The following is a 27,929-nucleotide window of genomic DNA, read 5'->3' as shown; positions in this document are numbered from 1 at the left end:
GATTCATTTAGAAGCGTTTTCAGCATCTGCACAATCACGTTGACTGTGAACACTTGGATGGGGGTCTTTGACTGATGACATTAGACACAATGAAACTGCAGGTCATTTGGATTTTATTTTGCATTTGAACACAGTAATTGCTCCCATTGTGGAACTGTGGAATCTGACCCAATCAATTCCTCACTTCCTGAAATACAGGCTTGATCAAAGTTGAGTCAAATTGCGCTTTCGCGAATTGTATTACCTTGAAGGACGTACTTTAGCGCTCTGATTTTTCTCTAAAGGTGACATGGAAGCAAAGCAAAGGTAATTCTCTCCTCACAATAATGATGTTTTTAGCAGAGGCAGAGCCTCCTCAGAGAGAGTATTTAGAAGCTGCTGTGGACGTTAGCACTAGCTGCGTTAGCAATAGCGAGTGCGATTAGCCTTTTTATTCATAATGAAATTAAGGTTCCCCTCCTGGATCCGCCACCTTAACGTGGTGTAGGGGTTTGAGCACCTGAATGATCCTGGGAGCTCTGTTGTCCGGGGCTTCGTGCCCCTGGTAGGGTCTCCCATGACAAATAGGTCCTAGGTGACGGGTCAGACAAAGAGCGGTTCAGAAGCCCCTTATGAGAGATCAACAGGCCTGGTTAGAATCGTGAGGCCGTCCTTCTGTGGACCTACCACCTGCAGGAGGAGCCATAAGGGGAACGACCCAGCAACGGACAAGTGGAAGAAAATGGATGGGTGGATGGATGGATGGAAATCAAGGTTTACACAGATGGTTTTGCTGTCCGGGTTTTCTTAGTTCTACTTCACAATGCTTTTAGATTGTTCCTGCAAATAGTTCCGCAGTTGTGGCTCATTTCCACTGATGTTGGACTGTTATTTATCTCAACCTCGGACTCTCTCGTGCGTTTGCGCATGCGCAGCTCGCCTCAGCAGTGACCAAGCACGTGCTCCGGAAGGGAGGAATTAAAGACGCACTGTGGAATACAGGTCATGTTAATTTTGCAGTGGGTAATCAAAGGAGAGCTGAGCCGCTTTATTTTTCAACAACAAAACGTCTAATAAATGCTTGTATTTTATTCTCTTTATTGGGTGAAATGTTACATGGTGTGGCTTTAACTCGTCGTTCTGTAAACATGTTGCCAGTAGGCTAGTTATCTAAATCTTACACACTGGACCAAAAGTTTCAATAAACTTGTTTAAGAAACACTGAGCCTCAGCCGTTTGTTTTTACCCCATCTCAGTGACCTATTGCGAAACAAATTGAATTTCAGTGCCTCATTTCAAACTGCAGTGCAACAGAAATTATATAACGAAAAGAAAATAATTGTGTTCCTATGGAGGCTGTACCGGTCTGCATCCGGGTGATGAATGGTATTTACCACAGACGGAAACTTTAATAATTATGCTAAAACACAATTATAGAACAGAAAGCAATGGCTGGGTCTGCAGTCACTGTACGGGTTCTGGATACTGACGTCACCATCACATTTTAGTTTTACATGTTTTCATGACATCAGGATCAAATTATCACATAATACACGCCCAGGCCTTATGTAATAAGGAGCAACTTGCATTAAGGACAACATTTGGAGTCTTTTAAGGAAGGAAATTGAACACAATACTACTTTTGAGCTGAAATTGGGGGGAAAATAAAAAAAAATAAAATAAAATAAAAATTGACTGCCATTTAAATCCATTTAATACTTTTTTAAAGATGGAGTATAATGCAAAATTGACTTTTTAGAGCTTATTAACCACATTTTTCTTTTTTGAAACTGCTGCACAGCAAAGGGGAGCAGAGGGATGGGGTTGATTTTTGTTAGCTTTTTTTTTGTTTTTTTAATCAATAGTGCACAGTGGTTTGAGATTGTGTCTGAGATTATTACCACATACTTGCATAAAGCACAATAGTGACTTAATTTAGGCACAATTTCAGGTACGAATCCTTTAATGTCCTATAACATGGTTTCTACAGGTGGCAGACCTGTAGAAACCATGTGCTTAAAGTCTATATTTTATTGTCACAAATGCAAAACATCTTGGCCTATTTCATTTTGTAAGATTTATAACCATTCAATCAAACAGGGGAATGAGGGGAAACTTTCATATTCAAACCAAATTGGACACAACGGGAAACTTTTGAGCAAAAGTCAAATCTGCAGATGAATTGGTTTTAGACCCAGGGTGTCCAAAACTCGGCGGTCAATGCAGCGAAAATTTCATTTAGCAGAGTTTTAACCCATGTGCCACACACTCTTTTAGGCTTGGAACTTTAAAACCAGCTTTTTCCCTAAATGTTATTTTTTGAGGTTAGAATTGTGTAGAAATATGAAACACCATCTCTGGTGATGTGACAATTCAACAAGAAGCCTGGGGGGCCGCACTTCTGTCTGAGACCATAGTTTTTGTGTTTTTGACAAATGTATGCAGTAAAAATAGTTGAGCAATGTCATTGAGCAAGTTGTCTCTAAAGAAAAAATGCATTTTCGGAGACATTAAGACTTAATTAGATTGAAACCAATTTAACCTCTCATCCCCGCCTTAACCGAGCGCATTTTCCCCAGTTTGGCTTCTTGACTGGAGACTTTAAGGTGCTCTGTTAAGGCAGGGGGGTAAGCGGTTAATGCTTTTAAAAGACTTTTAAGGCCTTAATTTTGTAATAATTCATGTAATGACTTGAAATGCTTTTTAATGCCCCGCAGAAACCCTGTACAACTTTATAATGCCCCTGAAATATAAGATAAATGATTCTAATTGGTGTGATGACTAGAGGTGGGCAGTATCGTCTAAAAGATTATATCGAAATAGCTTTATGGAAGATATGCAAATTGACAATATCAAGTTTATCTCCAGTCTCAAGAAATGTGAGGGGAAATGCGCAAAAATAAATAAATAAATAAAAACAGGGGAAATGGGAGAAAATCGTTAGAAAAAAAAAAAAAAAAAAAGTGGATATAGGGAAAAAATAAAGGGAATAAATAAAGTGGTTAATAGGGAAAAAAGCAACAAAAAAACTGTAAAAATAAATAAATAAATAAAATCGGTGGGAAAAATTGTAAGAAAAAAATTAAATAAGAAAAATGTAAATGAAAAAAAAAAAGGGGGAAAGTGTTTTTTTATGCCCTGTTGATGATTTTTGAGTTTTCCAAAAAATAGCGCTGCGTCATCGCTATCGAGAAAGTCCCCAAACATATTGAGATATTCATTCTGGTGGATACTGCCCAGCCCTACACTGATAACCTGTAGCATGCGTTTGTGTTGGTTACCTCGGGGAAGACCTCCTCTGAAGCGGAGAAGAAGTACGTGTGGACAATGAGCTCCGACGCCACATCGTTGTACTTCTCCTGCAACGGCACAAACATAAGCACAGTCATGTTTCAGTCTTTGACACGCCGACCGTGTTTAGACACACACAAAGACACACACACAAACACACACAGCACTGTTAAAAAGAGCAGCAGAGCACTTAGGCGGCCGCAGGATCAATACGTGGTTACAGCAGCTGTGCGTGTTTAACCTCTTAACCCCAGCCTTAACCAAGCGCATTTTCTCTTTGGCATTACCCAAGTCTAAAAGCAAAAAAAGTGGCAAAATAGCGACAAAAACATGGTGAAAAAAAGCATCATTAACACAATAAAAAAGCGACAAGGAATGTGTGAAAAATTGAGAATAATTTGGGAGAAAAATGGGAGAAATTGTGGCAAAAAAAGGGGAATAAAATGGTCAAAAACGGGGGGAATAAATTGGAAAATGAGAAGAAAATTGGGGCAAAAATGTTTAAAAAAAATTGAGCAAACATTGGGCTTTTTTTTATTTTTTAAATAGGGACAAAAATGAAAAAGAGTGACAAAAACATGCTGGAAAACTGGCCAATGACACAACAAAAAACTTGACTAAAGAGTGATGGAAAAAGCAACCCAAAAAAAATAAAAAATGTGATGAAAAAGTGACCAGAACATGACCAAAAAAAATACAAAAACGCTTTAAAAATGTGACAAATAAGCAGCAAACACGCGACGAAAAAAGTTATGATCAGCTTTGTTGTTCTTGGCTTTCAAATGGAGGCGCTACACTGTAAGCTCCAGTCGAGAGGCTTTTAGATTTGGGTAAAGATGAACTGGAGAAAATGCGCTGGGTTAAGGAGGTCAAAAAAAGAAGCAGCCACGGGATGGGGACGTACCCGGAGCGGCGACTCTCCTCCCACGTAGACGAAGAGCACGGTGTGGCGCTTCAGCATGTGCTCGAACATCTGCTTACTGGGCAGCGCTCGCATGGCCGGCCTGGAGCGGACATGGAGTCAGAACAATACAAGATGATAAACAAAAAGCAGGTTTGCAGGTCTGTAGGACGACTCAATGAAAGACGAATGTTTAATCCGGTGAATAGACATCATTGTCAATGGTAGAAACCGAAACAATGCCTTTTATTGTGTCATAAAGAAGAAGCAGCAGCAGCGGCACACATCTGGACACTTTTACCATCGGCCAATAAACATGGCACTTAAAGGAGGGGAAAAACCAGGCTGCACACGCCGACAGTAAAAAACATATAGCGCGTTTATAGAGGACGTTAAGGGGCCGAAAACAAACGTATTTGATTTCCAAATAACGATAAGCCCAATAAGCATCAGCCATGTCATTCACAAATCAATGAATAGTTTAAGAAACATCCCTGACAGAGAGGTACTGATGGAAGTCACTGGGACGTGTTAAAGGGATGTTTCAGGATTATTGACATAGGGCCTCATTTCCTGGTTATCCAGAGTGTCGCTGATTTCTGGAGATATTTTTTTTTTTGTAATTCATGCAGTTCTTCTGTTTGAAGAGTTATGTGGCGCTAGGCTAATGCAAGGCTAGTGCATTTCTATGGTATCAGCTAGCCTGCATTAAAAACAGTGTGACCCGCTCCACAGAGCACCTGAGGCAAATCACTTATAACGCCAGACTAACCATATAAATGTCTGTTTCGATAGAGCAATTTGAACCATTTTGCATTTAAAATAACTTATATTTGAGCAGCATTAGCTTCGTGGTTGTATAAGCTACGCAGCGGCGGAGTGATCTGTTAGGTCGGTTATATTACAAAAATTATTCTATCGACACAGACGTTAATATGGTTAGTCTGGCGTTATAAGTGATTTGCCTCAGGTGCTTTGTGGAGCGGGTCAGACTGTTTCTAATGCAGGCTAGCTGATACCATAGAAATGCACTAGCCTTGCGTTAGCCTAGCGCCACGAAACTCTTCAAATATAAGAACTGCATTTATTACAAAAAAAAAATAGCTCCAGAAATCAGCAACACTCTGGATAACTAGGAAATGAGGCCCTATGTCAAAAATCCTGAAATATCCCTTTAAAAACATTCTGTTGGATGTAAACACTTGACTGGAGGAATCGTCTGTGCCGAGCATCAATTAAAAACAACAGCACAAACATTAACAACAGGAAATGGGAACGCAGCTCCGAGTGCCTTTAACAAAGTGCAAAATCAATAACCGTTTTTTTTTTTTTTTTGCCGTTCTGGAGAAGCTGTCACCCATAGAGCTCGTTGTAACGATTTGGCTAAAAACCTAACTCGCCTAATGGTTTTCTCCATTCTCACTGTGGAACTGCCGCCACTGCCTCCAAACAACGGGTGAGATGATCATCAGTTTGTGCATCGAGCCAATGGAAAGACTGTCCCTCATGAAGCACTGCAGGGAAACCGATAATGATGGAGAACTTACCGCTGCCATGCTGTTGTAATGTGTGACATCACCTGCATAACCTCTTTCTCTTTACCCTTTCGTTATTAAGTTTCAAGTGGTTTTTGGTTCTGCAATTTTAGACTTGTAATTTAAAAGGTGCTTTATGCAACTTTTTATGTGGGGAAAAAATATTGATCTGTGTGTGTATTTGATCTTGTAGTGACCCTGCGGCTGGATGAGTGGTCAGCATGACGCCTTTACTTTCCGTCACAGTGGTCTCTAATGCTCCAGGATCCATTTTTTGGAGGGTTTTCACTGCGGACAGAGCCTCTCACCAGAAAACATACAAAACATCCTGGAGCGTCTTAGAAACCACTGTGATGGGAAGTAAAGGCGCCATGCTGACCACTCATACAGCCGCTGGGGTCACTACAAGCATAAAAAGTTGCATAAAGTACCTTTAAGGCGAGACACTGCCGGTGAAGAGGGACACTTAATAAATATAGGTATCAATTTGAAACTTCTGCTGTAGATTAGTGGCATAAATAAAACAAGTTTTCAGTCATTTTATGGTTTCAATAAAAATAAAGCCTTTTGTGACAAAAAATGACCAAAATATCTAATATTTTCACCAACGAAATCTGAAATAAAACAAATATGTACAAATATTTGGCCTTCAAACTCATTAAATAAGGCTTAGGAATTATGTGAGAAATGTGAGAACAATGCAAAAAAATGTCCCTTGAAATTTCAATTTCTGAAATAAATCTGTGGAGAAACATAAATCATTGAATAATTAAACATTATTAACAAATAATGTCATGATGAGGTATTTTTTGTTTACAGGTGAGAGTTTATGTGTGAACCTCTTAACCCACACCTGATACCGCTTTTTTGTTGCATTGTCATCCTAGTTTTCTTCTCGTTTTTGTTGCATTTTCAGGACGCTCTTAGATTTGGGTAACGCTGAACTGGAGAAAATGTGCTTGGTTCAGGTGGGAGTGTATATGCTAAGTTACCAATTTGGCCCAAAACCTGAAAATTGTTTTGCCTTTAGCGCCTCTCCTTAATTACTGATTTTGTGAGTAAGTCATTATTTTCTCTCAGTATTTATCTTTTCTCAGCTTGCCCGCATGTGTCAACGCTTTAAGAAAATAAGTCTACAATAACAATGTCGCTTCATTTGTGTGCTCACAGTGCCCTCTAAAGGCCACTCCTCTCCTCACACCCTGGACTGTCTCCGTGCCAGGCTTTTGATCAGGGCCTCTGTCACGGATCTGAAGCAGATTTCCCTGAAGGAGGAGAATCTGTCAGGCCGCTGGATCCAGGGGCTTAGACCGGAGCGCGAGAGCCACTCCTCCACCGGGCCCTCCAGCAAATATGGCCGGCTTTGATAAGCGCGTTTGGATGGCTTTATTAACTGTGCATATTTCCCCTGTCGTCCGGGACAGCTAATGAAGAACTCACCCCGACACTCTGTTGGCGAACTCCACGATGTCGTCTTTTGTCCGCGGTCCCTTGTAGTTGTAGGCAAGGTCGCCTTTTAACCTGGGAAACAACAGAGAATTAACGTTACTATCACAGTGTGGATGGATACAGACAAATACTAAGAGCTTTCTGTGATAAACAATGACTACAAAACATGTTGTTCCCTTGGAAATATATTTCATTTGTGTGTCTGTGTAGCTTTGATCATTCTCATGTGTGATTGTTTTTAACACTACCAAATCATCTTTTATTTAATTTACTGTGTCACATTAGACACAGATACAAGCCCAATTATACAAAAACAACTTGAAGAAAAGCTGCAGCTCCTAATCTGACAAACCTCACAATCAATCACTAATTTGGTCAGTGATGGTTAAAATCAGATAATATGTGATTCATGAATGTGCTGCTCTACGTCCTGTATCCTCTGGGCCTGGCCTCCGCGCAAGTCCTTGTTCCCAGGACACCGCTGTGTGTACAAAAACCTCCTGGATACCTACTACATATCATAATAGAAGCAGCATACACTTCTATAGTGCTTTACAAGCCAGTCACTCCACACTCTGTCGTGGTACGCTACAGTTGTAGCCACTGCTGCTCTGGGGTAGACTGACAGAGGCGAGGCTGCTGTTCTGTGTCATCGGCCCCAATCACTCATTCACACATTGCATTCATACACAGGAGAGGTGGGGAGGTGCCTAGTCCAAGGGCACAACAACAGGAGCCACAATCTGAGCCACAACCTCGACTCGCTCTACCATCTGCCGGCCTTATCATGTACAATAAATATAGATCTATAGATAGTGACGATAATGACTATATCTGCTTTTCACTTGACAGGTGAGATGAAGGACTAAATAAATCCATGATAAAAGCATGTGCAGCGTGTGCTGAATCACAAGTTAAACATATCACAGCACTGAGCAAGACCTCACAATAACACCACGACCCATAATTCCACCTTCTTAAGGGGAAGGCGGCACATCCATGGCGTTGAGCAGTCGCCGGCACGGAGCGGTTAGCACTCATACTTCACAGCTAGAAGGTCTCAGGTTCAATTCCCACCTGAACGGGGCCTTTCTGTGTGGAGTTTGCATGTTCTCCCTGTGTCTGCGTAGGTTTCCTCCGGGTGCTCCGGTTTCCCCTACCACTAAAACATGTACAATAGGTGAATCCTCCAGCCAGGTGATTCTGACCAGGAGATGGGTCCCCGGGCGCCGCCCTGTCGTCGGCCACTGCTCCTTACGCGTCGGCCCAGAGGCATCGAAGAATGGGTCAAATGCAGAGGACACATTTCCCTACGGGGACAATTAACTATACAAACAAACACATGGACTAAATCAGCGCATGTTCCCACATGTAAATGAGGCGGGGTGTGGACAAGACGGTGTGCAACTCCATGACATCGAAGCAAGAAAGACCAAAGACAAGGAGGGGATGTTGAATCTAAATCTGTTCTAATTTTGCATGAATGTATTATCTTAATGTGGATTATTCCATTTATTCTGTTTATGTTTGTATTTTGGAAATAGTAGAAACTGTACTTAGTGTATAAAACAGCTGCGTGGTTGGTTACCGGATGACCATCCTATAGCTACAAAGTCAACACGTAGACCAGTGTTTTTCAACCACTGTGGCGGCATGATTGTCTGGTGTGCCTTGGGAAATTATCCAATTTCACCTATTTGGTTTAAAAAATATATATATTTAGAACAAATGAATTATTATCCGCAAATAATGTGCTGATGTCGAGTCTCTGTGCTGTCTAGTGATTGGCAGAGTCACCATGTAATACTCTTCCATATCGGTAAGTGGCAGCAGGCAGCTCCTTTCTTTGAGACAAGATAATTAGTGATGCATGGATGCGACAGGTGTTACGGTGGCATTCTGGCTAGCGTTCCGATTCAAGACACTTTGATGAGAACGATTTATATTGTGAATATAGGCTATTTTATGCTGGTGGTGTGCCTTGTGATATTTTCAATGAAAAAAAAAAGTGCCTTGGCTCAAAAAAGGTTAAAAAACACTAACGTAGACACAACAGTCTCCTGCCTATAGAAATAAACCTGACTGTTGTCGTAAATCTGTCACAATTGTCATCATCACCATCAACATGAAGAAACAGGAAGAAAGTCGGTTAGATACTGTAATCTATCTGTACTTGAACATGCACATGGTTGGAAGGAGGGCTTTATAAATCAGCCCTAATGCTAGAAGCTGGTTTCATACTAGTCCATAAATCTTAACACTGAGACATTTAAATCCCATGAAAAACATTATCTAATGGATTGCTCGACTCCAAACAGTGAGGACAGTTTGTCCAAAGCTTTAAACTCACTGCATACGAGGTCATGATTTGTTGATCCCGTCAGAGGCAGCAAATGAAGCCTGTGCTGTTTCACACTTATTTACAAAACCATCCGCTGCCCTTAGTGTGACTCTCTCGCCTGTCCGAAAGTAAATCAATATGGTAATTACGCAGCCAAAATAACTGCAAACAAATATCCCCCGGGGGCGAGCCGAGCGCCGATTGTTTCGCTTTTTTTTTTCCCCCGAGCGCTTTCCGAAAAGACTTTCTGATTACGCAAACTAATCTTTGAGGTGAAGCTTCTTCCCCCGTGAAAAAGGTCAGTTCGACGATCAACTTTGGGGGAACAAACAAGCGTCTCTAATTGACTTCCAGACAGGAGAAAGTGCACGGCTTTCTGCTAACACGCCAAATTGCTCAGGTTGTGTCCTTCGGGAGGGTGTAATGGACTCAAGGGGGGGGAATGAAAAAAAAAAACCACAAGCCTAAATCGCTCGGGGAGGAGGTTTCATCAGTCAACGCGGTTCTGAAACGGAGTGTCGATGTGCCGTCACGCCGCGTTTAATGAGTTTGATGGCGCCCAAAAGGAGGTCCATTATGTCGGCGGGGCGTGAAATCTAATGCAGCAGCTATTTTTGTCCCGTCAATGAGAGACTTATCACGAGTGTAATGAAGGGTTGCATCATAGTACTGCTTTTATAGAGGTTTGAAGTCACTACATGTGTTGTGTTTGGGGTTAACTAAACGCGATCCGATACTAAAAGCAGAACTAAGTAACTTGTTTACCGAAATAAATCGTTTCTGTAGTCCCTCTGGAGGTAATACAAGTGTTAATGGGATGATCGGTGTCAGAAAACCCTGCTCCGACCCGGAAGCCCCAATACACACTAATGGAATCACGAAGCTAACAGGCTAACGGGAAAAGCTAACTGTGGGCTAGCGCCAATTAAACAGTATTTACAGCCAAGTTTGAGTGACAAAAATTATCTCAATGTTGTAATTGGAAGTACAATCTCCCTCTCTCCCTTTGTCTTTTCTGTCAGCGTAGTATTTACTCCCACGGACAATTAATGAGTAAAAAACGCAACATGCTACGACACCTGCAGTGGCGCTTATGGCCTCTAGGGGCATGAGTTACTTAGTACTGCTTTAACTTCTGAACCCTCGCCTAAACCGAGAGCATTTTCTCCAGTTTGGCTTTCCTCAAAATCTAAAAGCTTCTCAACTGGGAAGCCACTGTGTAATTTCTCATTTGAAAGCTAAGACCTACAAAAGTGATCGTAACTTTACTTTTTTGTCACGTCGTCACCGCATTTTTGTCACTTTTTTGTCACGTTTTTGTTGCATCGTCATCCCGGTCTTGTTACATTTTTGTCGCTTTTTTGTGTCTTTTTTGTTTCCATTTATCGCTTTTCTTCCATTACTTTTTTGTCGTGTTTTTGTCACCTTTTGAATCCATTATTTTGTTGTGTTTTCATCCTGGGTTTTGTGGCTATTTCGATTTGGGTAAAGCCGAACTAGAGAAAATGCACTGGGTTCACGTGGGGGTTAAAAGAGGTTAAATAAACAGTTTGAGCGTCTTTAACATAAGATTTAATGAATTAATACATCTTAATACATTTGATTTGTCTTTACTGCCCAAACGCCGAAAATTGTATTTATCCACCGTCTCAAACACATTGTCCTTGCTTTATGAATGTGAAGTTATAACTACTCAACATTTGCACTCCTGTCTAAGAGTTGGGTAAGGTTAACACAAAAACATATCAAATGTGCAGCTGCAGAAGACGAGGCTCTGTAACGGAATGTTTTTAGCCAACTTCCTGTTTGCCAGTGTAGGGTTAAAAGACCACTTCCTGTCCACATTTTAACCCAAATGAAAAATAGAATAAGTTTTTTTTTTTAATTAATAGTAGAAAACATGTCAAGCTGAATGTGTTGCACAAAGATTATTATAGATTGCAGACAGAGTGATTTCACCATTTTTTTTTTTAATTAACAAGCAAATTAACTAATCAGAGAAAAGCCGCATATGAGGCATGAGGTTAGTGGTTTCACGATGCGTTGGCCAGAAGAGCGGAGACTAATGTGAACCATCTATGTCATTTTTGTCACACAAACTGAAGGATAAAAGGAGTAATGAGCAACTCGGGCCTAAACGTAGGAGAATTCAACACGAAGGCATAACGGATGTTCCAGTCGATGCACGTTTGGAACAGGAAAAAATACTTCAGATCGACGGCAGCAAGAAGAAAATCTACTGGTGGTTAGGTCAGTTCCTGTAGATTTGATTGGCTGTAAGTTTCAGACAGTCTTGCTTTTGAACAAATACAAAAAGCAGGAGTGGAGCTGGACAGGTCAGAGATGTGTGGGAGGGTCTGTGAGAGCCAGAAACACGTTTAAGCGACAACTGAGAGATTTCACTCAACTGCCTACGACTTTTATGGTCTGATTGAGGTTATCCAGCTTTAAACCTGGTTAGATATGAAATCATGTTTGAGTACTGGCATTCATTCAGCTTTAAAAAGCTGCCTATGGGGCATTTCTTAACAGTACAACCCATAATGTTAGTCTGGAGTCCTGATTAAACCACAGAGCCAAGGCTAACTGCATGGCGTTCACTAAACCACTTGGGCTGCTCAATTCAAACTTTTCACATCCGACTGAGTGACGGCATCAGAAGAACTCTAACAATCACTTCCTATGATGTTATTATAGTTTTTAAACCTTAAGCTCTTCTGGGTGTTAGTGCTAGCAGTACAGAACTACCTAATGCTCTCATCCAACCATATATTGTATAAAAGACTGGAGCGGTTATTTAAAAAAAATTCTAAAAAAAGAATAAAAGAACATGATGTCCATGAAGATGAAAAAAAAAAAAAGGTTTGGAGGTGAAAATGTAATTTACAGAGGTGTGAACAACAGCTAATTCCCAAGTCTGCGCATTAGCCGGAGCATCCCAATGGACCTGATGTCAGGGGGCTAAAAGATGACAAAAATAACAGCAGGAGCGGAATATGACTCAATCCTTACAGTGTATACTGTTACATGGCAACCAACTTGGGCCATGGGAAGAACGTTTATGTATCAAGCCAATCCAACAAAAGACATTAGGCTTTAAAATAACAATTAAACTGATACAGGAAAAGGGCTGGGCACGCTTACACTTTTTTTTTATACCAGTACTTAAACGATATTTAATTTTCTATATTGATACCTGAACGATGCTTTGATCAAATCATCTCCAATGTGTAATAATTGGGATAAAAATTAGAAAACAAAAAATGGGGGCAAACAATGGGCAATTTAATTATTTTTTTTAAATGAGAAAAATGTAAGCGTCTTGACTGCTGTATTTTTGTCATTTTTTTGTCACGTTTTCATAGTTTTTTTGTCATGTTTTTGATGTTATTTGTCGCTTTCTGTCATCGCTTCTTCATCACTTTTTTGTCATGTTTTTGTCACTTGTTTAATGTCGCTCTTTTGTTGCTTATTTGTCGCTACACTTTGGTCAGAAGGTTTTAGATTTGGGTAAAGCCAAACAGGAGAAAATGTGATATAATACAGTATTAACCTCTGTGCTTAAGAGGTTAATACTGTATTGTTTCCGTTGCTGTGCTGTTGCACGGTTCATGTAGCGGCTAAGTGTTTTGGATTGTTGGAAACTATTCAGAAATATTCCTCCGTGTATTGCGAGCTTCACTTTTTGTTTACAAATATTGACCCATTCCTCTTTGCTTCTGGCCAAGTGCGGCGCCTTAACTCGTATTGATTCCTGCACAACTTTGCACTGCGGCGCGAGAGCCGAGCGTTATTTGGAGAGAAAATCCTGCTTGCACTTTTGAAATCACAGTGACAGAATAATGCGGCCGAGGCAGAGGCTGGAGTGGTACTTACAGTTTGATAGTGGGGTAACCGCGGACGCCGAACTCTGACGCCATACCTGCAACACAACAGAAAAACTCACAAATGAAAGGAGGAATGTGCTCTGGGCAAAGACGCACTGTGGATGTGCAGAACAGCACTTTGTACAGCGCTTGTCATAGACCAAGGTCATCATGTTGAAAGTCAGTCCTGAAGTGGGGGCCGCAGAGGCACTGCAAGCTTGTCTACAAAACAAGTACACTGAGGAAAAATGATTGTTAAAGAAAAGTAAATGTATTTGCAACTTGTTTCAAACAGTATTTACCTACAGTAATGGCTAGCTCGGTTCCTGTTGCCAATTTCTAGCTTTTGGGTTTGGGTTTGAACATCGCTGGTAAAAGAATCTTTTGGCCAAACGAAACACTCGTCAAGCATCAGGTTAACGATCAGATGCAACATCGAACTCTGGAGCAAATTTGTGACGCTATACAAGGCAATATGCAAAGAGAAACCTTTGTTTCAATAGTCCTTCGAAACATTGAAGAAACTGACTTTTGTATTAACTATATTTTGTCTGTGTCCATTGTTCACAAAACTCTGGTGCAAAGGGGCGGGAGTTCTGTTTGTTACAAGAAAAATACAATAATATTTCGTGGGAAATGTCTCGTCCAAGGACACAACTACAGTGTGTGCCAGTCAGAGCTGGATCTGAACCACGGACATTTGTTTGCATTGTGAATTTAAATATTTAAATCACTTAAAGCAGAACTAAGTAACTTGTTTACCTTAATAAATCCTTTCTGTAGTCCCTCTGGGGGTAATAAAAGTGTTAATGGGATGATTGGGGGTCTTTCATCTCCCCCTGGTGTCTCTGGCCAGAAAAACACACTTGCAGCTTTCCTGCACCGGGTCGGAGTCACCAATACACACTAATGGAATCACGAAGAAGAAGCTAGCAGGCTAACGGGCAAAGCTAACTGCGGGCTAGCGCCACTTAAACAGTATTTACAGCCAAGTTTGAGTGACAAAAATGATCTCCATTGTGTCATTGGATGTAAAATATCCCTCTGTCCCTTTGTCTTTTCTGTCAGTGCAGTATTTACTCTCACGGACAATTACTGAGTAAAAAAAACGCAACATGCTACGACCCCGACGGCGCTTATGGCCTCTCGGAGCAAGAGTTACATAGTTCTGCCTTAACCCCCACCTGAACGAAGTATATTTTCGCCAGATCGGCTTTACCCAAATCTAAATGCTTCTTTAAAAAAAAAAAAAAAAAAAGTGTCATAATAGCAATGAAAACGAGATACAAAACGCAACGAAAATGTGACAAAAAAGTGCCGGAAAAGCAACAAGAAAACATGACAAAAGAATTTTTTAAAAACACTATTACAAAGTGATGAAAAGCAACATAAATGCCACAAAAATATGACAAACGCAACAAAATAGCCTAAAAAGAAGTGACAAAAAAAGGATCAGTTTTGCAGGTCTTAGCTTTCAAATGCAGTGTTACACTGGCCAAGCTGCTTTTCTGTCACATCTTTGTCGCTCTGCTGTGGCCTGTTTTTTGGCACTTTTTTTGCTTTTTCCATCACTTTTTAAATTGTGTTTTTTTTTTATTTGAGTAAAGCCAAACTGGAGAAAATACGCTCGGCTAAAGTGGGAGGTAAGAGGTCTTGGCTCTGTCTTCATAAAGTTACATTTGCTTAATAATAATAATAATAACAGTGAAATCATGTACAGAACTTTACCTATTCCAACGGCCATATAAAATAACAACTGAGTGTAGAAAAAGGGGCTGTTTTGGCTTAGTTCTGGTATATAACCTTGTGTGATATATTACATGAAACCAGTTCAGATAATAAAACAAATGGCCCCATTAGCTATAATTGAACAAATACCGCCTCTCTCCGCCGTGGATGGATCACCTGTTGTCTCGCATTATCGCCGCTAACGACTCGTCTGTGTTGTCGGAACAACAGAGTCAATTAGGTTCAGTGTCTGGCGTGTAAAACTCTCTGAATAATCACGAGGGGACAGTAGCGCTCCTCGGGGACAGATTGGGCACTTCATCACACACTCACCGGAGAACGCCGTGGCATCCATCTTCCCCACACGCACCGGGGAACCAGAGCTCTTCAGCTCCAGGCCCACGTCCTCCCACACCGGCTCCAGCTTCTTACAGTAGCCGCACCACGGAGCGTAGAACTGCGGGTGAGCGAAGGATAAAAGAGGTTTGAAGATGAACAGCACTGAAATAGGGAAACTAACTTGGCAAACATGAGCTCTAATATCTATATTTATCACATGGGACGCAGCAGCAATACATCCACATCACAGTACAATATTTACTGCAATAAATAAAGTGCTTTGGAGCTTTTCTGATGCAAAGAGTTATTTCTTATGGAGAAAAACTGTTTTGCTAAAATTCAATAATAACAATAATGCCTTACACTTGTATTGCACTTTACAAGCCTGTATTACCAAGTTTCTCCAAGCGCTACACGGTCGTCATTATTCATTCACTCGGTTCACGTCGGTATTCATTCACACTTGGTGGTGGTAAGCTACCATTGTAGCCACCGTTGCCCTGGGGTAGACTGACGGATGCGAGGACACCAGTCTGTGCCAACGGCCCCTCACTACATTCACCCAGGCTTCCTGGTGTTTCCAAACGGTCTCCCATCCAAGAACCGACCAGGCGCTTTGTGCTTAGCTTCAGATCTGACGGGATCGGGCAGAGCAAAGGCGGTTATCGTCATTTATTTTTAAAGCCAAAAATCCACCTTCCCTGAATAAAATATATATACTTTTTTCTAAGTTATATTGAATATCATTACAGAGTGAACGGGTAAATAAAAATCTAAAAAGAAAAAAGTCTTACAGTTTGATAGAGTGGATATCTGGGAGAGATGTGTAATGCAATGTCGTTAAAATTGTTTATATATATATATATAAAATGTCTTTGAAGACTAATGTGCGTACACTGCAAAAAGTGAATATCAAGCATTGGCTTAAATGACTTGAATTGAGCGGTTTTCACTCATTTAGACACTTTTCCTGATCGGACCGAGTTTACTTTGCTTGTTTGAGGACATTTCAGACCAGTTCTAGGGGAAATCTCACTTGAAATAAGAAAGTAAAATTGCCAATGAGATATGACCAATTTTCTTACCCCATTGGCAAAGAAAATGACCTGAAATAAGGACGAAATGTATTGAAACGAGTCAGAAACATCTCAGAACAAGTGAAATAATCTAGGACAAACGCCCAAGAACTTCTTAACTAGTCAAAACAACTAAAATTTGGATTATTATGCTCAAATTGAGATGTTTAAACTGATCTAGTTAATTACTTTTTGCAGTGTATGATGATTTTTTTCCCTTCTTCCGTGACTAATTTGTTTAAAAGGTAATCTGAATGGTGTCTGTGTTTTGTTTGTAGTATTTTATCTTTTCATATTATTTAGTCTGTATCTGTGTCAAGGATTTGCTTAGTTTCTTTTCATCTTTGTCTATTTTATTTTATTTTATTAAGTTTTCATGTACATTTCATATTGTTTGTTTGTTTGTATACTTTATTGTCCCCGTAGGGAAATGTGTCCTCTGCATTTAACCCATCCTTCGACGCCACTGAGGCAACTCAAAACAGAGCAGTGGTCGACCGCAGTGCAGGGGACCCATCTCCATGATGTGGAGCCAGGCCGGTGGTCAGAATCACCTAGCTGGAGTATTCACCTATTGCACATGTTTTTTTGTGGTAGGGGAAACCGGAGTACCCTGAGGAAACCTACGCAGACACAGGGAGAACATGCAAACTCCACACAGAAAGGCCCCGTCCTGGTGGGAATCGAACCCGGGACCTTCTAGCTGTGAAGCGGAGGCGCATACATAAGTATAACATGTTTTGTTTGTTTTTGATGTCATGTTGTTGTCTATTGTTTTGTCCTTTCATGTATGTTTTTTAGTTGACATAAAATTATTTTTAAAAGACGGAATGGCCTAATGTCAAGCATGTAGATCACACGTGTAGAAGGCTTCTGTTATTGCAGCTTGAGCTCATGAGCTAAACCTCACATTGTAAGTCTTGTACATTGCACGTTGCCACATTGTAGCATGACTGTACTTTGCGTATCAATATATTGTTACATCTCTAGTACCCAGAGTATGTGAGGACAAAGTTACAATAAATCCTCCCGTTTCCTGATCTATCATCGAGTTACTGCACCAAACTAAACAAAGCACTTAAGGTCAAAGAGCTTAAAATGATTGATTGTGAGAGTTTTTATTTTGCAATATCCTAATGTTAGGAATATGGAGCTCATATTTGGAGCTCCTCTGTTGTCTGGGCAGTTAGCTCGCACTTACTGTTCGTAGTTAGCTCTTGGCTTATACAATCGGTAACTTGCCTATATCTTTCTGTTACCGACTCCAGTCCTTAAGCACATTTTATTTCCATCATCATTAGACATCTCCACCATATTCCTGTTTTAAATGATTCATTTCACGCACAGTGCATTGTAAACGCGTTGTCTTTGTGGGGGGAAAAGCTGGGTTTGCCTTCAGTCGCGCCCACTGCATTGTCACGTCTTTATGCTTGCTTTGTCTAATGCTGGCCACATTCTGATATAAAACCCTTACAGCCCCACGGCTTTGTGGAGCATGCATGACTTCTCACTGACTAATCAGCAGCACCGAGGGCCCGCTGCACCCGGGGGCCCCCCCACCGCCCGACAGCACCCACACTTCCGCAGGAGACGAGCCCCGATGTGATGGGATAAGATCAAATAAAGCTCTGTAGAAAGGGACGGACTTACATCCACCAGCCAGATGTCAGTCACCCGGGATTCTTTAAACCTATGGAAAATCATTCAACACAATAAGTTAATGCACAGCTACAGTTTATCTACATGATGACAATAGGAAGGTATTTGTATTTATTTGAATAAGTAAGAAACAACATTTAGTTAGTGGAAACCAGCAGTTTGTTGTTGTAGGTCAGATAAAAAAAAGCAGAAAGCGAAAATGAACAGTGTTTGAAAAGGTCAAGGTTGATTCTAGGTCAGACTTCAGTGCCCAGATACAAACACAGCCTGGCACTGAGCAGATAAATAAAACTTACATGTTGTAGTAACATCATGTAATGTATACTGTATGTATTGTAATGTTTACTTTATTGAGTCAGTTTGAACGAATGCCGACCTGGACTTTGTTTTAAATACATTAACCTCTTAACCCCCGCCCCCCTCCCGACTGAACCAAGCACATTTTCTCCAGTTCAGCTTTACCCAAATCTAAAAGCTTCTCAACTGGAGAGCAACAGTGTAAGGCCTCATTTGAAAGCTTAGACCTAAAAAAGTCATGTTGTCACTAGGGCTGAATGATACATCGTTATCGTGTCGATATCATGATATGAACATTCAAGATATTAATATTGAAAAAGCAACAATATATCATTAGCTTATTGATATCGAGATATGAACATTAAAAACATTAAAATCAAAAGAGCAAAATATAAACAATATAGATTTTCATCAATAAAACTGCTCTGTTTTGTATTATGTCTTTATTTTTCTGAAAAATGCTTGGTTTTCACCGAAGCCATAGTTATATCGTATCGTATCGTATCGAGATATCTGGCATGAATATCTAAATATGAAATTTTGTTCAGTTCAGTTTTTGCCGTGTTTACGTCTCTTTCTTGTCATGTTTGTGTTTTTTCTGTTGCTTTTTTGTCATGTTTTCGCCACGCTTGTGTCGTGTTTTGGTTGCTATTTTTATGCTTTTTTTTCCTCAAGCTTTTAGATTTGGGTAAAGCCAAACTGGGGAAAATGTGCTCGGTTCAGGTGGGGGTTAAGAGGTTATATAAGATAAGATAAGATAAGATAAGATAAGATAAGATAAGATAAGATAAGATAAGATAAGATAAGATAAGATAAGATAAGATAAGATAAGATAAGATAAGATAAGATAAGATAAGATAAGATAAGATAAGATAAGATAAGATAAGATAATCTGAGAAATTCACTTGTTACAGTCGGCGTTCAACAAGATCACTCAGGTTGTGCTAAACAGACAGGAAATGTGCAAACAGTGAAATAGAGGTGTCTTATGTACAATAAGTAAAGCAAAAATCTTTAGGGGCGGAATTATAACAATAAGGAAGAAAGAATAAATAATAAATACAGTGGGTTCACACTTATATGTTTAAGAATCAGTGTTTCCTCTTGGAAGCTCTGGGCCGCACCCGTTTAAAGCGCACAAGGTTTCACTTTAATTGAAAAGTGTGAACGCACCCTGAAACTGCTAGGCATGAAAATCAAAGTGCAGCTATGGGACATCGCACATAAACAAGTTCATTCTGGATACCGGATCTGAAGTATTGCTGTACAAACTGGAGGACACTTTTAGATTTCTTGGCTATTGCTAACCTCTTATTCACTTGAACCGAGCACATTTTCTCCAGTTTGATTTCACCCAAATTGAAAAGCTTCAAAAAGAGACGAAAACGAGGACAAAAACGCAACAAAAAAGCGTCACAAAACGTACAGGAAAAGCAACCAAAAAGCAACAACAAAAAAAAGCACAAAAACCTGACAAACACACAGCAGAAAAGTGACCCAAAAAAAGCAATGAAAACGCAACAAGCACCGACAAAAACATGACAAAAAAGAGACGAAACAGTTTCAAAAGTCATTACACTGTTGCTCTGCAGTCGATAAGCTTTTAGATTTGGGTAAAGCCGAACTGGAGTCAAAGTGTAAGAGGTTAATTGAGAGAATAGCTACAAACAGGACCACAGCATGATACTTATGATAATAATTAAGAAATGAGTGAGAACAACAACTGGGCTTCACCAGCATCACTGTCACTCAGGGCTCGCTGTGTAAGATCAGGGACGTGCATGTGCGTAAATAACGACGCACGATCTGACACATACAAATGCACTAAATAATAAAAAAAAAGTGCTGGCCGTGTCCTGGTCGTTTTGAAAGACACAGAGGCGGACAGGAAGCAGAAATGCTGAGACGAGAGAGACAAGAGCTTCGAGCAGGGCATCACTTACGAGTCATCCAGATCCTCCACGAACGCAAGCACAGCTGAACTCAGGAAGGCCGCTACAACTGCACGACACACACAAACGTACAGTCACGTTAAAAAACATCACCTTTTTTTTTAGTTTAGAAACCAAGCCCTGCAGCCCCTAGTCCTGCTCCCCCTCCAAATGACTGACTGGAGCATCCCCCCGGCTAACAAGCTAACTCTATGCCGTTTTCCTCCTTTATTACAATAATAAAGAGCTCTGAGGAGGAAAGCTTTCAACAACACGCAGTCGGTAACAGCGCGGAATGAAGCGCAGTGCCCGTGATGTGAGGTGAAGGTACCTGCAGAAACCAGAGAGGCTTTCACTTGTGCCATCGCTCCGAGAGGTGCTCACTACTGTCAACGAGCAGCGGCGGCAAGCAGGAAGTGCAGCCCTGCGCATGCGCGGCGTCTCCCCCCCAGCGCGCGCGCAGGAAGAAAACAAGACACACGTACAAGTGAGCAGAAAGTACACAAACGACACGGGTTTAAGTTAGTTTGTGGTCTGCTACACGTCTCTCTCCTGAAGGATTAAAAATGCGTTATAAATACGTAAAGAAAACAAAAGGAGAAATTGAATAAGTTCATTCATTCATACACTCATTTCCCCCCACACATTCAAATGTCTATCTTCCTTATGTATTGTGAAGAAGATGATGTAATTACTGTACATTTGTATTTCATGGCTTGTTGCACAATGTGGCTACGCTAGTTCCTCTGAGCTGAAGTTGTGGGCGCTAGTACTTCCTGTCCGTATTAAATTCCATTAAAATTAGCTTAGACCCGTTTGAATCTTCGTGTTTCCTAAAGACTCTGTGGTGGACAGTGAGTTCCTGGTAGATGATCACTTCCTGCAGGTTAACGAGTTGCTGTACAGTGTAAATATTTCCGTAGAGGAGACGTCTATGTTCATAAGGATCAGTGAATTTGTCTTGAAGCTAAAGGCTAACATTCATTTCATGCATTATACAATTGGAAATAGTGCTTTTATTAGTAAATTAGTAAAAGTAAATATACTTGAAACTTTTACGCATAGTTTGTGAGGCCTTTTATAGACAATGACAATAATAATCTTTCTGATTCATATTTTGGACATTAAAAAAACCCTCCCTTTTTTAGTCTTATTTAATTATTGTAGGCCTACGTAATTATATATTTTTGTTGTTGTTGTTTTTTGCATTTGTTTATTTGAGCATTTATTCCTGTACTTATTTGCAGTGTTGGGGAGTAACTAAATAAACTACATGTATTTAGAGTACGTACTTAGAATCCTCAGTAACTGCATTCTGGTAAAGTCACACTTTCATTTGAGAGTATATTTAGTTTTATCAAGGGAAAACATCCCAGTACTCAGTCATTACATTTTTAGCTCCATATTGCACAATATTATTAAGAAAGAACTTTTAATGTCGACCTGTTTTTCCTCCTAAAACAAAATAAAGATTTAAAACGCCTTGTAGTTCATACAAACACTGCACATGTGTCACATGATGCTGTATCTGCTGCTCCATTTGTCAGGAGAGTGAAAGAGTTCATCATTAATGGAAAGTGAGCTTAGAACAGATTTTCCAACAATTGTAGTCTTCATTTTTGTAATTATACGACATATTTATACATAAATATGACAATCAATCTGAAAGTATATATTCTAAAAGTTTTCAAAGTACAATACTCTGATTAGACAAAGTAATGGGATATGTTACAAAATTACATTTTAAGGCAAGTATTCAGTATTCAGTAACTAAATACAACTTCAAAGTGTTCTCCCCAACAAGTCTTTTTTGGGTTTGTTTTTGGAGCAATATAAATAAGGAGTTTGCAGTGATTAAAAATGTCCAATACATCACTGACCTTGACTTCTAAGGTTATGCTAAAAAACTGACTAATAATATTAATCTATTATAGAAAACGCTATCTCAATGGCCGCCGCCTGGGCGCCGCCATGTTTATTTCCCATACCGACTTTGAAGCTAAGCAGGGACGGGCCTGGTTAGGACTGGGATGGGAGACCGTTTGGGAACACCAGAAAGCCGCGGTGCTGCGGTGCTGCTGTCCGAGGACAACCCACCATCACAAATACGCGAGTGCACGAGATCTGACTGCCGTGCGTGTGCGCGCCTTCAACCAGGGCGCTGTGTGTGTGCGCGCGCGTTTGTGTGTGTGCGCGTGTGAGCGGCCGTGCGTGTATGTGTGCGCGCGTGCATCCAAACAGGGCTGTGTGCGCGTGCGTGCGTGTGTGTGTGTGTGCATGTGTGTGCGTGCACAGGCGTGTATGTGTGTGCGCGCGCGCATCCAAACAGCCCGCTGTGTGCCATCGTCACTCACCCTAAACTGCAGCTGTAGACGCTCCGCACAGGTACAGGTACATCCTCCAAAACACATCTGCGTGTCTTTGTTTAAGTCTCTCCTGCCCAAAACCTGCTCCAACACGAGCCTCTAATCAAACGCGCTGCTCCGACTGATTTATCCTCCGTGTGAGTGACAGCGAAAGTGAAACTACCACTTAACGAGCGCATGGCCTGCACTGCGTCGTTTTTTTCTTTTTTTTTACTTTGCTGCTGTACCATTTGTTTTCTATTTTGCTTTCACGTATTGTGAGCCCAGAGGTACATTTTATTCTAAAGCAGCTTTGAAAGCATTGCCAATTTTATTGTAAGGTTATAAATACTGTCTAACAACGATCATTAGGCTATTTCAGTTCTAAACCTACTCATTATTTCATTGTACACTACCGTGATGCACCAAACCTCGGGTCCTGCACCGTGACCCAAACCGTTAGAGCTCAACCCCTCATATTTATCCATAATTATTCCACTATCTTGAATTCTATTCCCTGAGTTAGCATATAACATAGCATATTGTCGTTGTAGTTAATAAGAAAGGAGCACGGGTGCATCAAACTCTCCAATTGCAGTTTGTTTGCAATTATTTTTTGCCTTCATTATTTTAAACATTTGTCGTGGCCATAGTTTTTGGAATGGGTTGGGAACCACTGTTCTACAGCTGAACTGTGTGACGGGTTGGACATTTCTTTGTAATCACTCATAATCTCAGAATATCAAATGTGGAGACTAGCGAGGCCCGGCCGAAGGCCGGGTCTCAGCTAGTACAACAGAAATGTTTAAAACTGTAGCTTCTATAATATATGTACAGTGCATTCTTTTGGCCACAAAGGGGCGCCATAACATTGTTAAAAGATTTTAGACATTCAAATTCATGAATTGTTAAAGCCAGGCTATTATTTGAAGGTTATTGACTTAATATAAATTTCATGACAGTATTGAACGTCACTCAGTTAAAGCATTGATACTGATTCTTTGATACTTTGCCCCACATACACTTGAACCAGCATTTGTTTACCCTTTGACTTTACATAATAGGACAACGTGTACTATCCATAGAATCAGATCATTACTAATCAATACCAGGCCTATATCTGAAGTGCACAGTTTGTAGAAAGAGTGCGGCGCTCGTGAGAAAGCGCTGGACTCTCTCACGGGGTGAAAGCTGGACACTGAGCACGCTGGTGAATAGACCCACGCTGAGGCCTGGCCCATTCAAGCCCACAGAGCCAAGTCTGCAGCTGAATGCCTTTGTGTTTATGGGACACTGTCAGGCTGCATTGTGATTGGCCGCACGAGAACACAGTATCCAAATGCACTGTGTTCTATGTAAGTGTGGGTTATTTGGGCTCCGGTGGGGTCCATTGTGTCAGAGATGTTGTTTTTTTCTCGCCTTGATGGGAATGATCGACCGTATGTTCCTTATTCGTCGCTAAATAAAATGGATACTGTGGGTATTAACCTCTTAACTCCCACCTGAACGGATCCTATTTTCTCCAGTTTGGCTTGACCCTAATCAAAAAGCTTCTTGGGAAAAAAGCACCAAAACAGCCACAAAAAATGAGAAGAAAACAAGGATGTAAACGCAACAAAAAAGTGTCAAAAACGCAACAAAAAAAGTGACAAAAATTCAGCCAAAAAGTGACAAAAATTCAACAAAGATGTGACAAAAATGTGACAAGAACTCAACAAAAAAATGACAAAAACTCAACCAAAAAGTGACAAAAATTCAACAAAAAATGTGACAAAAATTCAACAAAAATGTGACAAAAATTCAACAAAAAATGACAAAAACTCAACCAAAATGTGACAAAAACTCAACAAAAAAGTGACAAAAATTCAACAAAAAATGTGTCAAAAACTCAACAAAAAAATTACAAAAACTCAACAAAAGTGACCAAAATGAAAAAAACAACAACACACAAAATAAAGTGACACAACACAGCAACAATGCGAGGAAACAGATCAGTTTTGTGGGTCTTAGCTTTCAAATGAGGTGTTACACAGGCCTATATAACAACCAAAGAGGACAGAATGCATTTGGTTTAGGCGGGTGGTAAGAGGTTAATGTTTATTTGAAAACATACTAGTCGGCTTACAGCTTTCGGCAATTTACGAAATGACCCCTGGCTCTTATAAAAGATATAAACCCCGGTGTTAACCGAGCATATTTTCCCCAGTTCAGCTTTATCCAAATCTTAAAGCTTCTCGACTGAAGCTCACAGCCTCTAGGCCAGAGTTATGGCTCATTTGAAAGCTAAGCCCTACAAAACTGATAGCGACTTTTTGTCTTGTTTTCACTTTCTTTTTGTCATTTTCTGTTGCTTTCTTCATGGCTTTTTTGTTGTTGATTTTTTATTGTGTTATTTTTTTTGCTATATTTGCTTTCTCCATCACTTTTGAAATCGTGTTTTCTTTGTATTTGGGCAAAGCAAAGCAGGAGAAAATGTGCTCGGTTCAAGTCGGGGTTAAGAGGTTAAGTGATTTTTTTATTATACCGTATTATCAAAACAATAAAAGCATCAGAATTCCGGTAACATTCTGAACAATTTGTTTAGTACAGCATTAGAAAACAAAGTGCAAAATCAGGCAGAGACTAGAATCCCACATTTTGAGAAGAAGTCAAGTGGAAAAAGTAGAAAAATAAAAAAAATACATTTCAGTTTTTTAGGACCCTGTACCAGATACTTTCCCTTGTAACGGAATGAAATTGTTACTTTTTTCTTCTGCAGTAAATCGTAAAAGTTAGTACATCAAATTATCAAGCACTGAAAGCAAATAAAGAGAATACAAATGAATGAACAGGGCCTTTATGTAGGAATATTAATACACAATGTAATACAAGCACCAAATCTGGTAGGAACACTGTCTAATCTCGGATCTTTCAAATGAAGCAGTATAGCATAAAAGAGTTTAGACCAAACGGGGCACATTTGAGCAACTAGTTAGCAAAGGAAACAAAAATATCCCAGAAAAACATCAATAGTTCATTTGTTTTACATTTGATAGAGAGTTCTCCAACGTCGCTCTGACCACAGCCGACCTTTCAACAAAGCCCTCTTTCACTGAATCAGCAGAACATGGATCCGCAAACTGTGTCATCCAGACAATTACAGCTGACTAAATATAAATATGCATAACATCTGAGAGGCAGAGAGATACTGGAGGGAACTGGAGTGTGTAGCTACGACACAAACATGGACAGAACTGAATGGGACACATTGTACAAAAGATTTAAAAGTAAATCTACAACACTGAAAATGAGAGGTCGACTGATATATCGTTATTTATATCGGCCGATCGTTTTTTTGCTTTGGAAAGAGCTAAGTCAGAGCTTTAAAATGACTCCCTCGGCCTCATAGCTACAAGTTTGTTAAACACAAGTTTCACGCCGGGGTTAGGCAAGTTTTCTTGGCGGAGGGGCCGATTTTCTTTATTGAAAATACACCGAGGGCCGAAGCCGCTGATTATTTGCCCAAAGTAAAGCACAACACTGGAAAAATGACCACCTTATATGAGATAAATGACTTAAAATTGCTTGAATTAAAGTTCTTCCATATTGAATTTGAGTCTGTTTGAACTAATCCAAGATACAAATGCTATAGCACCAATGGATCAAGTATAAAACCCACTTGAAATCAGAATAACTACTACTAGAGGTTTTATCTCATCTAAGACCAGACCAAATCTACTAAAACCTCAGATTTAATCTCTTAATTCAAGTAGATTTATGTCATTTCTTCCTTAAAACAATTATTGTTTGTCCAGTGCACTTCTTTCAAGTGCCATTGACCGTATTTCTTTCCTTTTTTTCTCCCATTTAACTCTAATAATGTTAAAAGTACTCTCTGATTTGTGTAATAATGTTTCTCAAAATCATCTTAAGGGCCAGAGGTTCTGTGCTGAAGGGCCGGATTTGGCCCCCGGGCCTGACGTTGCCTACCCCTGCTGTATGCCATTTTGAAGCACAGAACCGGGAGAGTTAGTTCGTTTTAACCTCCGCAATTGTATTTTTGATCGTTGCGCAAAAATGGCATAGCTAGCAGCAGCATGCTAAACGTAGCGGCAGGATGCTAATGCTAACGGCAACTAATCAAAGCTGGGACAGAAACTATGGTTGGATCACATAAAGAAATACAATTAAATCGGCAACTGCTGGACTTGTTTATGAAATAACTGATCGAAACATATTTGTATCATTTGTAAACAACTCACATAATAATTTATTTGAGTTGTTAACGGGACGATACGTGTTCCAGCCATGTCCTAATGTGTAGAATGAGCCCAGACCTGTTCACCACAACTGCCTCTAAAATCCTGCACTCAAAAAGTTGTCACTTCGGGTCAGAATAGTCGTCATGCACGAGCTTAATATAGAGACTGCAGTTACACGTACGACCTGAGGTGGCAGTCGTGAGTATAAAACTTGCATCTAGTCCCTTTAATATTAATGCGACCTAAAAGCAGTCATCCAGCCGGGGGTATTTCGTGAGGAAAAGTTCAATGATCCTTTTTTACTGTTTTTACATTAGTTTATTCATTGATATAATAGATAAATGGCAACATCTCGTTTGCAAGAAAAATGAAGACTGTATTGATTGATTGAGAAAAGAGGACCATTCACTTTTTCACTCAGACAAAGACACTTATTGGTAAGCCCTCAGTATCGGTATCGGAAGCAGAAAACCTGGATTGGTGCATCTCTAGTACCGACTAAACAGGAATGTTTTTAATAAATCAGCCCTAGGCCCCTAATAAAGCGCCCCCTGCTGTCACAGTTCAATATTGACACAGTCTGCAGTTTAGAAGCTTCATACACAGGTTTACAGACAAGATATTTGGAAACATTGGCAAAACATATCGGTCAAAATTATCGGCTGTGGATATCGTCATCGGCCAATGAAAATCCCCCAAAAAATCAGCTTTAGAAAATCCATTGTTCGCCGTCCACTTAAAATAGTTACTGAATGCACTGGTTCCCAAAGTAGAGGTCGGGGCCCTTGAGGCACTGGGCTGGAGGCACCAAGGTGATTTCCGGTTAAAGACTTAAAATGACCGACTTCTGAATAGAATTTTAGCTTAAAACAAGATGTATGTTTCGTAAATTGGGTTAAAATAACAAAATAAATTACAAAAAATACTGGAAACTTTTGATGTAACACAATA

General features: G+C 40.2%; 1 protein-coding gene across 1 annotated transcript in view; it reads right to left on the bottom strand.

Moving 5' to 3' along the window:
• The window catches only part of tmx3b (thioredoxin related transmembrane protein 3b), an 81,078-nt gene extending 60,243 nt beyond the window's left edge, over positions 1–20,835 (bottom strand). The window contains exons 1-8 of the mRNA XM_079575955.1: positions 20,724–20,835; positions 20,405–20,462; positions 18,156–18,195; positions 15,424–15,547; positions 13,373–13,418; positions 7,147–7,227; positions 4,175–4,274; positions 3,261–3,338 (exon numbers count right to left, since the gene is read on the bottom strand). Coding sequence (XP_079432081.1) covers positions 3,261–3,338; positions 4,175–4,274; positions 7,147–7,227; positions 13,373–13,418; positions 15,424–15,547; positions 18,156–18,195; positions 20,405–20,462; positions 20,724–20,757 — 561 coding nt within the window. The 5' untranslated portion in view covers positions 20,758–20,835. The remainder of the gene's footprint in view (positions 1–3,260; positions 3,339–4,174; positions 4,275–7,146; positions 7,228–13,372; positions 13,419–15,423; positions 15,548–18,155; positions 18,196–20,404; positions 20,463–20,723) is intronic.
• Positions 20,836–27,929: the final 7,094 nt, after the last annotated feature.

Source organism: Gobius niger (assembly GCF_951799975.1).
Source record: "Gobius niger genome assembly, chromosome: 18".
Lineage (NCBI taxonomy): Eukaryota > Metazoa > Chordata > Actinopteri > Gobiiformes > Gobiidae > Gobius > Gobius niger.
This window is presented reverse-complemented; position numbering and strand designations above follow the sequence as displayed.